Source organism: Chiloscyllium plagiosum, unplaced genomic scaffold (genome assembly GCF_004010195.1).
Source record: "Chiloscyllium plagiosum isolate BGI_BamShark_2017 unplaced genomic scaffold, ASM401019v2 scaf_5165, whole genome shotgun sequence".
Taxonomy (NCBI): Eukaryota; Metazoa; Chordata; class Chondrichthyes; order Orectolobiformes; family Hemiscylliidae; genus Chiloscyllium; species Chiloscyllium plagiosum.
Window position 1 is genome coordinate 21,777 of NW_025214604.1, and position 14,439 is coordinate 36,215.

A 14,439-nucleotide genomic window follows, 5' to 3' on the forward strand; every position below is an offset into this window, starting at 1 on the left:
AGTATGAGAAAAGACCTTATGCAAACTTATCAGATTCTTAGCTGAGTGTACAGTTTTTGTGTTGAGAAATAAAATGAATAAGGTGCATAAGATCATACGTGGCATGGTTCCCATTCTTATGTTCTGACATTGACGATGAACATGATACCATGATGGTAATATAGTCTTTTCCATTTTCAAGATTATTTCTCTTATTTTGCTGTCCTGTAAACACTGAAACAGTTACCAAAATGTCATAAAAAAATCATAAAATACTCTGCTTCTAAACAAATATGTTTGCTGTCCTCTTGACTGGCACTTGAATTGCTATGTTGCCACTATAATGAAGATTTCAAAGAATAATAAGTGTAAAACTCTCTGATTTTCTTTCTGAGCATGTTGAGTACCTATAAAGAATCCCAAAGTCATGGCTAATGGTTTACAATATGATATGATGCTCTCAGTTACATTTCAGTTTTATGATTGGATGTTGACCACTGAATCTTCCAGATTTCGACCAAGTAACGTAGTTGACGTTGATCACTGTGGTGGTAAATTTTATTTCATTACAGCTCAGTTTGTACTAAAACAGCAAAGGTGCAACCAAAGTGAAGCAGCAGGTAATCATAATAACTGATTGCTGAGTTCACAACCATTCTAATTATTGGGTGGACGAGCAGCCCATCTCCCTGTGCTCACTTCAGGAACTCAGTGGACTTTTTCTCTATGCAGATCTGGATCAAATGATACAGTTCACACTCAAGCACTCTCTTTTTTTTTCTTCTCTCTCAACCTGACTACAGCCAGCTTTTACTCCTGAACACCAGTGATTGAGGTCTGGAAATGATGTTTGTTGTTGGGCAAAGCTTTTGGAGACAATTAGTGTACGTTTCTGTATTTTAATGTATTTGGAAATGTTATGTAGCTGTTGCTGTGGATTCTGCAAATATTGCTTGCTACTCCACAGAGCTGCTGCAGTTTGACCCAATACTATGTACTACTCTCATTTAGCCACTGCAACAGGTGCTTTAAAAGCCATACCTTTCCCAGGTCTGCACATGTAGATCTTCAAGTTGCTTGGGGAGGAGCCCATTCTGCAGGGCTCCTTGTTGTCTTATATCTACCAACCACATCCAGTCCTATTGTTGAACATTTGAAAAGTATTTAAATGTGTATCCTATGAACACATGACTGTTATTGATTATTTCATTACCTGCAAATATTTGACGTGGTATAATCATTTTCAACACTAAAAATGATCTAACCAAATTTCCTAAAACAGTTTTAAGAATCAGTCCCTTTAAAAGCTCAATCAAAGGCACCACCTTTTTATATGGGAGTCTTGAGCCTCAGCCACCTACATGTTTCTTGTCTGCATTCTCACACCTCATTCCCTGCCCCATCAATTCACAAATTCAGTCCAGTCACCTATCTATTATTAAGAGGATTTATCCACCTTCCTAGTATACCTTTTCTTTGTTAGTTTGCATTATCTGTACCAATTCTTTTTTATATGGATCTATTTTGCAGCTGTATAAAAGGACTGAAATATAGAACAGCTGTTCTGTATTTTATGGACAGCTAAATCCCTGCATACAGCATACTTACCGTGTGATGTGCTGCTGCCACTTCAGAGCTGCTGATGCATTTGCCCATTTTTATTTATTACATAATACTTTCATTGTCTTTTTAAAAAAATTTGCATAAAACAGCTATTTTTTAAAATGTACCCCATATCATACCTTGGCTAGAAATGGTCATTCAAGTTGCCTAATGGCACCTGCCAAAAACGGTTTTAAGTGTACTTGCATTGTGTGGACCAGGCAAGATGTTATTTGGATCATCTGGTCATTCTGATTTCTATTTATGCTGTGATTCTGTCCAGCAGTTCCCACTGAATTCTTTAAGCTGCAGTAGCAAAACTGCAGCAAGATTGCTAACAAAAAAATAAAACGTGTGGCTGTTTATGCTGGCAATTTCACTTAATTTCGAAATGAACTCCTTGGCAGACTCAGTACAGACCATAGGTTATGAGATAGTTAGGCTTCTTGGCTGAACTTTTGTGATTGATCTAGATATTCTAGTCAAATTTATGAGCTTTGGTGTGCAAACAATCCTTTGGCAATCTTGGATTGTTCATTGTGTTTTGAAAAAGCCATTTATCAAAGGGATCAATTTACAATGAAAGATATATTCACTGTTTTTTGTTTGGTAGTTGTGGGGCTTGAAGCTGTTAAGTGGCATTTACATTGAAAATATTCTTGTCAATCTAAAATTCTGCTAAGCAGCAGAACTCATGTATTTTTGGCTGCTCTCCGTGAAATACTAGCTGGTGCAGTTGAAGATTTTAAATCCATTGCTTTTATCTGCAGAAATACTTTTAGGGTGAAGAAATCCCCGAAGCGTACCTCGCTATCTGAAACATCCTCACAGGTCAGTAATCCTGGATTCAAATCAATTCCAGAACCCCTAACTATTACACTGACATGTAATTGACAAATGGAAAGGAAATGAGAGGGAGTTTGGGGAAGGCAGGAACTATTAGAAAGATTAATTTAAGGATAGGAAAAAAAACTGTTAATGGACTTCCATCTTTACCTTTCTTTGATACTTTGTCACTTTAAATGTTGCACTATATAACATTGTTAGTTTAGGTATTCTCATTTAGAAGTCAGAAATTCTGATATGAAAGCTCAATCTAACTATTTTTCTCAAGAAGAAACAAGAATATTTGAAAAGTAAACTTATAACATTTCAGTTGTGGTACCAGTTCCTGAGAGTCCAAGTAAGCCTTCTATTAGGTAGTCTTTAGGCTGGTAATACTGCTTGAGAATTTGATTTCAAGATTAAAATATTTGATGTTTAAAATTTAGGAATCAACCCCACTTACTACTCCTGAGACTCAACAAGTAATTGGCACAGTGGAACATGCCACTGATGAAGAGAAACTGGCGTCTTCTGTGACAAATCAGAAATGGTCTTACTCTGGAATACAAACTGAACTGGAAGAAGATAAAGCTGATTATCCTCAGCCTTCGGATCTTTCAGCCTTTGTGAATGAGAATTCTGAATTTGTAAATGAGAACTATTCTTCAACGGGTAAGTTTCAAAAGCGTTGACATTCTTTTCATGCAACTGGTGGATAAACTTATAATATGATCTAGCTACAAAAAAGTGGCAAAATTATCTTGTCAGGTTCCTTATCATTGGATACATTTTCGAAAAGCAGAATCTCAGGCGCCATTTTTCTGTGATATAATGGAAGCACCTCTGCTGTGTCACAGACCTTTTCCTAGGTATTACAATGCAGGGTGTTATAATGTGTATAACAATATTTCATCTTTTCATTTTAGAAAGCAAGGTAAATTACTGTTCTGATAAATATAACAGTGTGTGCAGTTTATATCAAATTTTCATTTTTGCAAGCTGATATTAATGAAGATTTAACCCCTACTCCGAATCCTCCTTCAAGCACAATATATTGGAATTTCTGATCTAGGACTGGATGGATGGATGGACAGATGGTTGGTTGATTACTGGTTAGGACCTAGAAAATGGAACGCAACTTAGTTTTACCGAGGTTGTGTCCACACATTTCAATGGAAGAAGAAGTGGATGAATGCTTTGTGTGTCCGAGTTAGAGAAACTGTTGGTCTACCATAGGAATTCCACTCATTTTGCCTTCAGTTTGAGGTGCTGAGATCCAAATAAATGCAGAATACCCCTCGAAGAAATAGGCAAGCAATCCAAAAGGGAGCAATTACCTATTAGGTTTCTCCACCTTCTTTTGTCAGAGTGACATGGAATTAGACCTCCATCAGAGTGGGTTCTGCTGAAGCACTCTGGAAGGCATCTGTGCTCCACCAGCCCCTCTTCTCAAATCATACAAATGATATCATCCTTTGAATCACTAATGCCCTTCAGGGAAGGAATTCTGTTGTCCTTACCTGGTCTGGCTTACATGTGACTCCAGATCCACAGCAATGTGTTTGACTTTCAAGTGCCCTATGAACTGACCAAGCAATCCACTCAGTTAAAAACAACTAGGGATGGGCAATAAATTGTGGCCAACCAGCAATGCCCATGTCCCACAAGTGAATAAAAAAATCAAGAGGAAAAAGTTTTATTTAGGTCCAATTTTGGGTAACAAATTATTGTTCAAGGTGCTAATCCTAATCTGGCAAGCTGGGATGCAAGTTGGGTGTCCAGAGGCAGCAGCTCGCTGGTTTGTGCCACAAAAGCTTGAGTCAGCTGGGATGATCGGCTGTGGAATGTTGTTGTGGAATAATGAGTGAAAAGAGTGAGCCGCTGGAACCTATTATGTTTCTGTGGATCCCCTGTTTATCCTTGTTTCACATTAAAGTAAATGTAATTTGAGTTAATCTCGCCATTATTTTGGTGACAAGGATAAAAGCTCCAAACTGATGATTAAAGTATCAGATGTCACTGTCATACAACCCTTGTGAACAGCCATAACAAATGCATCATCATTACAAACTAATATGCACATAGTTCCTACTTTTGTTGTTTGGAGAACTCGACACTTTAAAGTTGACAGTCTTATACCCAAGAAGAGACCAAAATGTGATTTAAATTTGCTCCATTGTTTCTTGGTGTCTGTGTGATCCATTGTTCTGAATCATACTCATGGAGCAACTACAATCAGGAAAACTGTCCAGGATTGGAGGAAGACTGATATTTCTGAGAGTTACTGGATTCAATGTGATTACAGAGTTAGGCAACAGTGAGACTGTGGAGTGACTTAAAATAAGGCTGAGAATTTCAAAACTGAGGCACTTCTTAATGAGGAACCAATGTGGATCACTGGGTATCTTCAATCTTAAAGTTATACCCTTTGCTTAGATTAGGTTAGATTTCCTACAGTTTGGAAACAGGCCCTTTGGCCCAACAAGTCCACACCGACCCTCCGAAAAGCAACCCACCCAGACCCATTCCCCTCCATTCACCACTGACTAATGTACCTAACACTATGGGCAATTTAGCATCGCTAATTCACCTGATTTGCACATCTTTGGATTGTGGGAAGAAACCGGAGCACCCGGAAGAAACCCACACAGACACAGGGAGAATGCGCAAACTCCACACAGACAGCCGCCCGAGGGGGGAACCGAATCCGGGTTCCTGGCGCTGTGAGGCAGCAGTGCCAACCACCGAACCACCTTGACACATAGTGTATAACTCTAACTATTGTAAAGTTTACCCTTCAGTTCTCATTGATTGTGGATTTTCCTGAGGGAGGAGATTGTTTCTCCTTATTATATCATGCTCTTTACTCATCTTGAACACCTCAACGTGATCACACTCTATTCTTTTATATTCAAGAGAATATAAGTCTGTGTGTATGTAATATGACCTCAGTATAATTCTTTCACCCCATTATTATTGCGGTGAATTTGCACAGCGTCCCCTTCATGGTTAATATTCACCAAGCGCATCTCAGCTGTATAATGTGGAGAAAGAAGAATTAGAGCGCAAAAGTGATGAGGAATTCCACAGTCAGGGGATCAGACAAGTGTATGAAATATGACTGCAGGATAATGTGCATGCAGCATTCACAACAGGATAGATAATGTAAAGTCTTTAGAAACGTGGTGTTAATATATTGTTGTGAATTAAGGATGGGCTAACTGACAGAAAACAGAGATAGGAATAAATAGGTAATTTTTCTGTTGCCGGACTGTGACTAGTGGAGCACCACAAGGGTCTTTCACCTCAGCTGTTCACAGTGTTTTTCACTGACTAGAACGCAGGGGCCTGATGTAATATTTCCACATTTGCACTGAATACAGAGGAATCTCGATTATCCAGCATTCGATTAACAGAATTTCAGATTATCCAAACAAGATCGCAAGGTCCCGATGCTTGGCCAACTATGTTATCTGGCATTCAATTAACTGAAGGAAATATCCCCACCTGTGTCCTTTGGATAATCGAGATTCCTCTGTACAAAGCTAAGAAGGAATGTGGATTGTGATGAAAGATCTAAAGTAATTAAAAGAGGATTTGGCTCAGTGAGTGGGCAAGAACTTGTCAGATGGAATATAATGTGGAAAATGTGAGATTATCTGCTTTGAAAGAAGGAACAGATGCGTAAAAAATTTCTTAAATAGTGAGAGATTGAAAAGTGTAGATGTCATACTAGATCATAGGATGCTTTCTTATTATAAAAAAACAGCTATGGATCGTTTAACCTGAGGGTCACCTTGCCTCAGGCAAAGGGGAAACCATGAGAAGGAGAGTCCTTCCTGATTAACTATAGCCAGTGCAGGAATTGAACTCTCACTGTTGCCATCACTCTGCATTGTAAACCAGCCATCCAGCAACTGAGCTAACTGTAGATATTTCATATTACTCTAAAGCAGAGCTAAGGGCCTGTGTAATCTGCTAAATGGGTTCAAAATTTGGGTTTAGGTCCCATTTTGATATGATAAAACAATGGAAAGTAAAACTAAGTTAACAGAGTTGTTTGCTTTTCTCTAATTGCAATATTGACTCTGCCTTTTAAAGTGTTTTGTTGACTTTATAGTGTTTGGGAGCAGTGTTAATTAAAGTTGCTATAAGCTGCTTGTTAATTTTTTGTAGTTGCTGCTGCAATTCCATATTTTCCTAGTTTTCTGTTGAACGAAGCAATACATTCAATGTATGATTATTAATTTGGGAAAATGGAAACAGATTAACCATTCTGGACATGGCAAACATGTTACATATGGATATATAAAGTTAAAGTGGATAACTGAAGAAATTGTAGGGCTTATTAGTTGGCCATGGTTTTTAATGAATATTTTCTGTCTGCTTTCACAAAAGAGAAGAATGATAGAAACATTGTAATCAGGGAGGTGGAATGTGAACATAGTGAGAGAGGCAACATTATGAAGATTAAAATCTTTGCAAGTGGCTAAGCTCCAACGTCTGGCTGAAATTCATCCGAGGCTGTTCAAGAAAGTAAGAGAGAAAATAGCAGTGGTCCTAGCCATTGTTTTCTAATCCTGTCTGGCTATTGGTGTGGTGTTAAAGCTGGTATCAGTGTTTAGGTAAATAAACGTAGTCCACAAAGGATCACAGGCATCTGTTTTGGTTGGGATTATATTTGTTAATGGGATGTGGGCATTTGTTGGCCACCCAGAATTGCCCTGGAGAAGGCGATGGTAAGTTGAACAGCTGCAGTCCTTGGAGTGCTGAGTTACCCACAATGCTTTTCAGGAAGAGAGTTTCAGGATTTTAACTCTAACAGTGAAAAACAATAATATAATTCAAGTCAGGGTGGTGTGTGTCTTGGAGAGGAATTTGCTAGCACTGTAGTCCCCATGTGTCCAATGCACTTGTTCTTCTGATGGTGGAGGTCACAAGTTTGATTATATAACCCGAGAGTTAACATTCTGCAAAATTGGGCAAGACAAGGAGTTGAACCTCTGTTATCTGCTGCATCTGGTATGGGATCGGATTCCCTTGCTATTTGCATCATTCTGCATCACACTCTAGACATCTAGCCATCTGACCCAAATGCTTTAAAAAGGGATAGACCAAGTAATTATAGCTGAGTAATGGAAAAGTTATTGTAAAACTCAGATACTTGGGATTAAATCTCCTTTTGAAAGATGAGGATTAATCAAAGGGAGTCAGCACAGATTTGACAAGGGAAAGCTGTGTCAAACTAATAGAATCAAACTTTTTGAGGCAGTAGCAAGGAGGATATTGTGTTAGATGGGGTCTATATGCATTTTAGGAGGTAAAAACAATGACTGCAGATGCTGGAAACTAGATTCTGGATCAATGGTGCTGGAAGAGCACAGATTTTGCCTGTCCTCGGATGCTGCCTGAATTGCTGTGCTCTTCCAGCACCACTGCTCCAGAATCTATATGCATTTTAGCAGGTCTTTAATAAGGCCCCACATGGCAAACTGATCACTAAGATAAAACCAAATTGCATCTAAAGCAAAGTGGCAAGTTGAATTTAAAAATGTATCCGAGATTAGCAGAAAAGTATAATGGTCACTGTCCATGAGGCTGGGCTATTCTGCAGGGTTAAATATGTTCCATGCTACTCATGGTACATATCAGTGATTCATATTTGAACGCAGGGGCTGTAATTTTAAAAAATTAAAGACCGCTTTAGATAAAAGGAAAATATCAATGGTTGAGACAGCTGGTTAGAACAGTTGTAAATGGAGTTCAGTCTGGAGGAGTGAGAGATAATATATTTGAAGAATACTTACAAGGCAAGGAAATGCACAATAAATTGCAAGATGCTGAGAAGTGTAGAGGAATTGATGGACCTTGGAGTACATGCTCATAGGCCCTAAAAAGTGATTTGACAAGTCAAACAGAAAAGGTTTTATTCCATATAGAGGTTATATTCTGGGTCAGGTCTGGTCTGGAAAGCACACTATAAAAAAGATTTGATTCTACTAAAAGAGGTACAGAGAAGACTTAGAGTGATGTTGCTTGGACTGGAGAATTCTAGTTATGAGGAAAGATTGATAAACGAAAGAGAAACAAATGTAATTCTGTCTTTTTAATGTGAAATTGAAATAAGTCAGGAGACTTATTCGTGCCAGCTGCAAACTGAGGACAAAAAGCCAGTAAGTGCAAACAAATCATACGTTTAAAATATTAACATTTAAGAATAAGACCAATTGTTTGAATTTAGAGGTTTTTGTAATAATTTGACTTCTGAACCTTATGGGGAGGTGTTGGCCTTGTGGTATTATCAGGAGTGTGTTAATCCGGAGACCTAGGTAATGTTCGGGGATCCAGGTTGGACAATAAGTGTTGGCAGGGCCAGTGACACACTCATCCCCGACTGAATTTTTTAAAAATGTTATGATAGTAGAACTTTACATTTCCATTTGATCCAGTACAAGTGAAATTTCTAGGTTCTATGTTTGATTCGCTGAATAAATAGCCAAATATAAGTTATCTTGAATCTACATAACAAAACCACTGATGAAGGCCTTATGCTTAAAACATCGATTCTCTTGCTCCTTGGATGCTGCCTTACCTGCTGTGCTTTTCCAGCACCACACGCTCAATAACAAAACCATAGGAAGGACTGAGGATGTGAGAGTTTGGTCAGATCTGAATGGCTGAAACACTGCTTGTGGATGCTGCAGGATTTCAAGTTCAGAAAGAAATCAATCCATACCCATTGACTATCCAAAAAGAATCTGAAAATTAACGTTGTAAGAGTCATAAAAACAATTTCAACAAAGCCAACTTATTTATCTCAATTTATGAGGAGCACAGAGGCTCAGTAGTTAGCACTGCTACCTCACAGCGCCAGGAGCCTGGATTCAATTCCACCCTCGGGTGACAGTCTGTGTGGAGTTTGCACATTCTCCCCGTGTCTGCGTGGGTTTCCTCCGGGTGCTCTGGTTTCCTCCCACAATCCAAAGATGTGCAGGTTAGGTGCATTGACTATGTTAAATTGCTCATAGTATCCAGGGATGTGAGGTTTAGAAGGACTAGCCATGGGAAATGCAGGGTTATAGGGTAAGTGGGTGTGGTTGAAATGCTCTTTGGAGGGTTGATATAGATTCAATAGGCCAAATGGCCTGTTTCCACACTGTAGGGATTCTATGATTCTCGTTGTTATTGAGTTGACTTGCGAAAAGATTTTACATTATAAAACAATAGGTTATATGGAGTGTCAGCCATAGCTCTGTTGGTGGTAGATTCAAATCCCACTCAAGAGCTTCCGTGCAAATCGCAAGTTTGGTATTCCTACACAGTACTAATGGGACACTAGCTGCACTTTTGTAGGTGCTGCCTTATGGAGTGTCAGCCATAGCTCTGTTGGTGGTAGATTCAAATCCCACTCGAGCTTCCGTGCAAATCGCAAGTTTGGTATTCCTACACAGTACTAATGGGACACTAGCTGCACTTTTGTAGGTGCTGCCTTTTGTTAAACTATGGCTCCATTTTCTCCTCAAATGGATGGAACGGATCCCAAGCCACATTTCAATGTAATATGAAGGAGTAGAGAAGTTCTGGCCAGTATTCATTCTGCACTCAACATTATAAAAACAGGTTCTCTGGTCATTATCACATTTGCTGTTTGTGAGAGTTTACTGCCACATTTCCTGCATTATAACAGTAACTGACATTTCAAAGTGATAGAATCCCTACATTGAGGAAAGAAGCCATTTGGCCCATCATGTTCACACTGATCCTCCAAAAAGCATTCCATCCAAATCAACACCCCCTACCCTACCTTGTAGCCCTGCATTTCCCCATGGCTAATCCACCTCACCTGCACATCTCTGGACATTATGGGCAATTTAGCATGGCCAATCCACCTTTTGGGCTGTGGGAGGAAACCTGGCACCTGGAGGAAACACATGCATATTTAGGGAGAATGTGCAAACTCCACACAGACAGTCACCGAAGGTTTGGAATTGAATCCAGGTCCCTGGCACTGTGAGGCAGCAATGCTAACCACTGAACCACCATGCCACCACAGTGCACCGTCTTGATCAATGCGATAAATAGACATGGAGCATTCTGTTAGTTTGCACAAGCTGGCAAAATACCACCATGACTATGCTTATGGAAAATGTGCTTTATTGCCAGTAAAACACTTCAGAACGTGTTGTATTGTGAAAAGTGCAACATAAATGACAGGCTTTCTTTTTCACTGCCTAATTTGAATCCATGTTTGTAGTCAGGCATCAGGTTACTTCTTACAACTGTCTGTAATCAATTATCAAATCAAATAGGCACCTGAACTGTGCATTATTTCACATCTTGATTTTCATGGCCATACATTATTTTCTTTAGTTAGCTTGTTGTTAGATGATTGTTTGCAAGGTGATCATGGACAGTATGATAAATGGACACACTGAGTATTCTGTTAGTTTGTGCAAGCTGCCATGATACCACCATGACTCTGTGGATGCTTATGGAAAAATAAGAAGGTGCTGTAATCACAAAGATTTATGATCTAATACTTTCCATTGACACAATAGTATGTAGACCTTGCACAGTGTATCTTATTCAGAATCAACTTCAGAAGCCCACTCTCTTCTATTGTATAAATTTACTTTTCAATGTCTTCCCTTATAGTGCTGGGATATGAACACTCATTAGACATAGAGTACATGGAAAAACTTGGTTCATCATCGCCAGTAAGTATTAATTTTGTGTTATCGTATGAAAAAGTTATTGTTTTATGTTGAATCCATTGAAAACTTATTGAGCTTCAGTATTGCTTAGTTTAATTATTCACCACAATGCAGAACTTAGCCAGTTACTGATGAAGCTATTTGTAATCTGTATAACGAGATCATGTTGAATGCTGTACGTGCATCCATTTTAAAGATGATGGGCTATATATGGGGTTGAATTGAATTAGCTTTATTGTCACATGAACTTGAATGAGTGCAGTGAAAAGTTTGCAATGTCACTGCTTATGGCAACATCTTCGACACGTAGTGCCTAGGTACAGATACTTCAGTGCAAAATGAAAGAATAATAAAGCATAAGAATAAAAAAGGAAACAAAAGTAGTCAAATTACAGTCCTTTTCACCCAAGTCTGTGTCAGTACCTAGCCTCCCCTCCGCAAGGGCCTCCCCTCTCCGTACCAAGCTTCTGTCGATGACTTGCCTCTGGGACTCCCCTCCCTGTGTCAGCTTCTGGTCTGGGCCTCGCCTCCCACGACAGCCTTTATTCCGTGACTCGCTTCCTGCGCTGACCTCTGGTCCGGAATACGCCTCCCCCACTGGCCTCCTGTCCAGGACTCCCCTATGGGACCTGCCTCTCGCGCTGGCCTGGTCTGGGTTGGCCTCCAGTTCCGAAATTACTTCCACCATTCCTGTCTGGGTTGGGTATCCATGTAGCAATCTTCCACTTTCCTGCTGTAACTTTACTATAATCATGATTGGTAAATTACTATACCCAATGCTGCAAATAATAATATTCCACTTTTCTTTCCTTCTAGCATCATGAAACAAATGCAAAGAAGCAGTCCATGTACTTAAAGATTGATTCTCTGAAAGACAGTCCAATAAAATGTCCTGCTGTCAGGTTATCCGATTCAACTACTCCTTGTTCAGGGTATGTATCCAGTCTCTCCCTATGAATCATCTAGTTTGCTTTCAGAGGAAAGTGAAAGTAACTCTGAGATCAATTCATTTTCTAAACACATGGATCCTTACAATTGCTTCCTCGTATTCTAGCAGATTATTATTTCTTGATCAAGTTCCTGAGTGACATTATGTTTAAAAGACTAGATTTTTTAAAAACTCCTGGTGACTTTTTAGTTTAAATCTTAAGAATCTTTTGCTGAAAATATCATTCAAGTAAAATGGTTTGAGAAATTCTAAAGCCCAAGAATGTGAACATTGGGGGTAAAGTTCATTTGCTTTTTGTCCTATTGATATTTGAAAATTCTATTATAGTGATATTTTTGCTTTAAAGCACTATTACCTAGTGATATCCCAATTAGCTTTCAAAGTGAGGCTTGAAAGGAGACACTGTGATTCCCAACCAATACATTTATCAAAATATTGCCAATTGGATCCTATGTCAGTGATAGCACCTTGGCACAATGTTAAATTTGTTGTTCGGCAGAATATGCATCTGTTTAGTCTTTCTGTTGTTACTGATGATGGTTGTTAAAGGATTGTTACAGGCCTTTCTATAATGTTTTCAAACCATTGACAGTTGCTCAGAATGGCAGAAGTGGGTACTGCAGATGCTGGAGTTTAGAGTCAAGATTACTCAGAGTTGCTCAGCATGCCTCACTGAAACATCCTGACTTCTGAGATCAATAAAGATCAGTAGCAGCATCGAAATTATTCTTAATTATTTGTAATTATATGATGCTTTTTAAATAAAATAGGTCAATGCAACCTAATTTTTTCATTAAAAGAAATCTTGTTTGGAAGATGCATCCTCAATTATTCATGTACTAAATTATGGAGAAGCTCTGCCACCTTTCAGTCTGGATCACTCAATCTGTGTCCAAAAAGTTGTGGAAAAGCTTTATCGACATTGAAAGGTGGGAAGCTGGCTAGGAGAGCACTGGAACAGTCAAGTCTGGATGAACAAAAACATATGTGAAGTTTCAGTGACTGGGGCCTGGGGGTGACGGATCTACCAAAGTTTGAAAAAGATAGCCTTTGTGATAGAGAATTTATAGAATAGGAGACTTAGCACCAGGTCAAGTAAGCCACTGGAGTTGTCATCAATCTGGTTCAACTCAGACAATGGTCAGAGAAGTGAACTGAATAATAGAATTAAAAATCGGGAGATATTTCTAAAACTGTACAAGGCGGTAGTCAGACCACACCTGGAATACTGTGAATAGTTTCCTTATGTAAGGAAAGATATGTTGGCATTGGAGGCAGTCCGTAGAAGATTCACTGGATTGAATCCAGTTATGGACCTATTTTCTTATGAAGAGAGGTTGAACAGGGTGAGAAAAGATATTATTGAAACATACAAGATTCTTAGGGAGCTTAACATGATAGGTATAGAAAGAGAGACTATAAGGCAGAGACTATAATCTCAGGGTAAGTGATGCCGTATTTAAGACAAAAGATGAGGAGGAATTTATTCTATGAGGAAAGTGAATCTGTGTCATTCTTTACCACAGAAGGCTGTAGAGGCTGGGTTTATAAGTGTGTTCAAGATTCAACGGGGAAACAGATTTTTAATCAATAATGGAATCAAGGTTTGTGAAGATAAAATGGGAACGTGGAGTTGAGGATTATCAGTTCCTCTATGATCTCACTAAATGATAGAACAGAAACAATGGACTGAATGGCCTATGTCTGCTCCTACATCTTGTGGTCTCGAACATGCAATCTCTGATCTACTTTTGTAGCTATTATATTTATGTGACTGGTCCCATTACGTTTTGGGTAACAGTGACCCCCTGGATGTTGATAGTGGGGGTTCAATGACTTTAACATCATTGAATATCATGGGGAGATGATTAGATTCTTTCTTGTTGGCAATCATCATTGGCTGATACTTGTGTGATGTAAATTTCACTTGTCAGCCAAGGTCAAGTTTGAATGTTGTTCAGATCCTGCTGCATGTTGGCATGGACTGATTCATTAGCTGAGAAATTGCAAATGGAACTGAACATTGCAATCATCAATGACCGTCCCACTTTTGACCTTATGATGGAGCAAAGTTTGTTGATGAAAGAGCTCAAGATGATTCGCCAGGGCACCAGCCTGAGGAATTCCTGTAGTGATGCTCTGGTGTTGAGACGATCGGCCTCCAACAATCATAACTATCTTTCTTTGTATTAGGTATGCCTCGAACCAGTGAAGAGCTTTCCCAACCTTGACTTATTCCATTGAGTTCAAAGTTAAAAATCACACAACACCAGGTTAAGAAGGGCTTAAGCCCGAAACGTCGATTCTCCTGTTCCCTGGATGCTGCCTGACCTGCTGCACTGTTCCAGCAACACATTTTCAACACCAGGT

At 39.1% G+C, this 14,439-nt stretch overlaps 1 protein-coding gene across 1 annotated transcript in view; it reads left to right on the forward strand.

The window, feature by feature from the left end:
- The first annotated feature begins 807 nt into the window (after positions 1–807).
- The window catches only part of LOC122547955 (transforming acidic coiled-coil-containing protein 2-like), an 18,838-nt gene continuing 5,206 nt past the window's right edge, over positions 808–14,439 (forward strand). Inside the window, exons 1-5 of the mRNA XM_043686515.1 lie at positions 808–863; positions 2,352–2,412; positions 2,853–3,078; positions 11,062–11,123; positions 11,937–12,052. Coding sequence (XP_043542450.1) covers positions 823–863; positions 2,352–2,412; positions 2,853–3,078; positions 11,062–11,123; positions 11,937–12,052 — 506 coding nt within the window. The 5' untranslated portion in view covers positions 808–822. The remainder of the gene's footprint in view (positions 864–2,351; positions 2,413–2,852; positions 3,079–11,061; positions 11,124–11,936; positions 12,053–14,439) is intronic.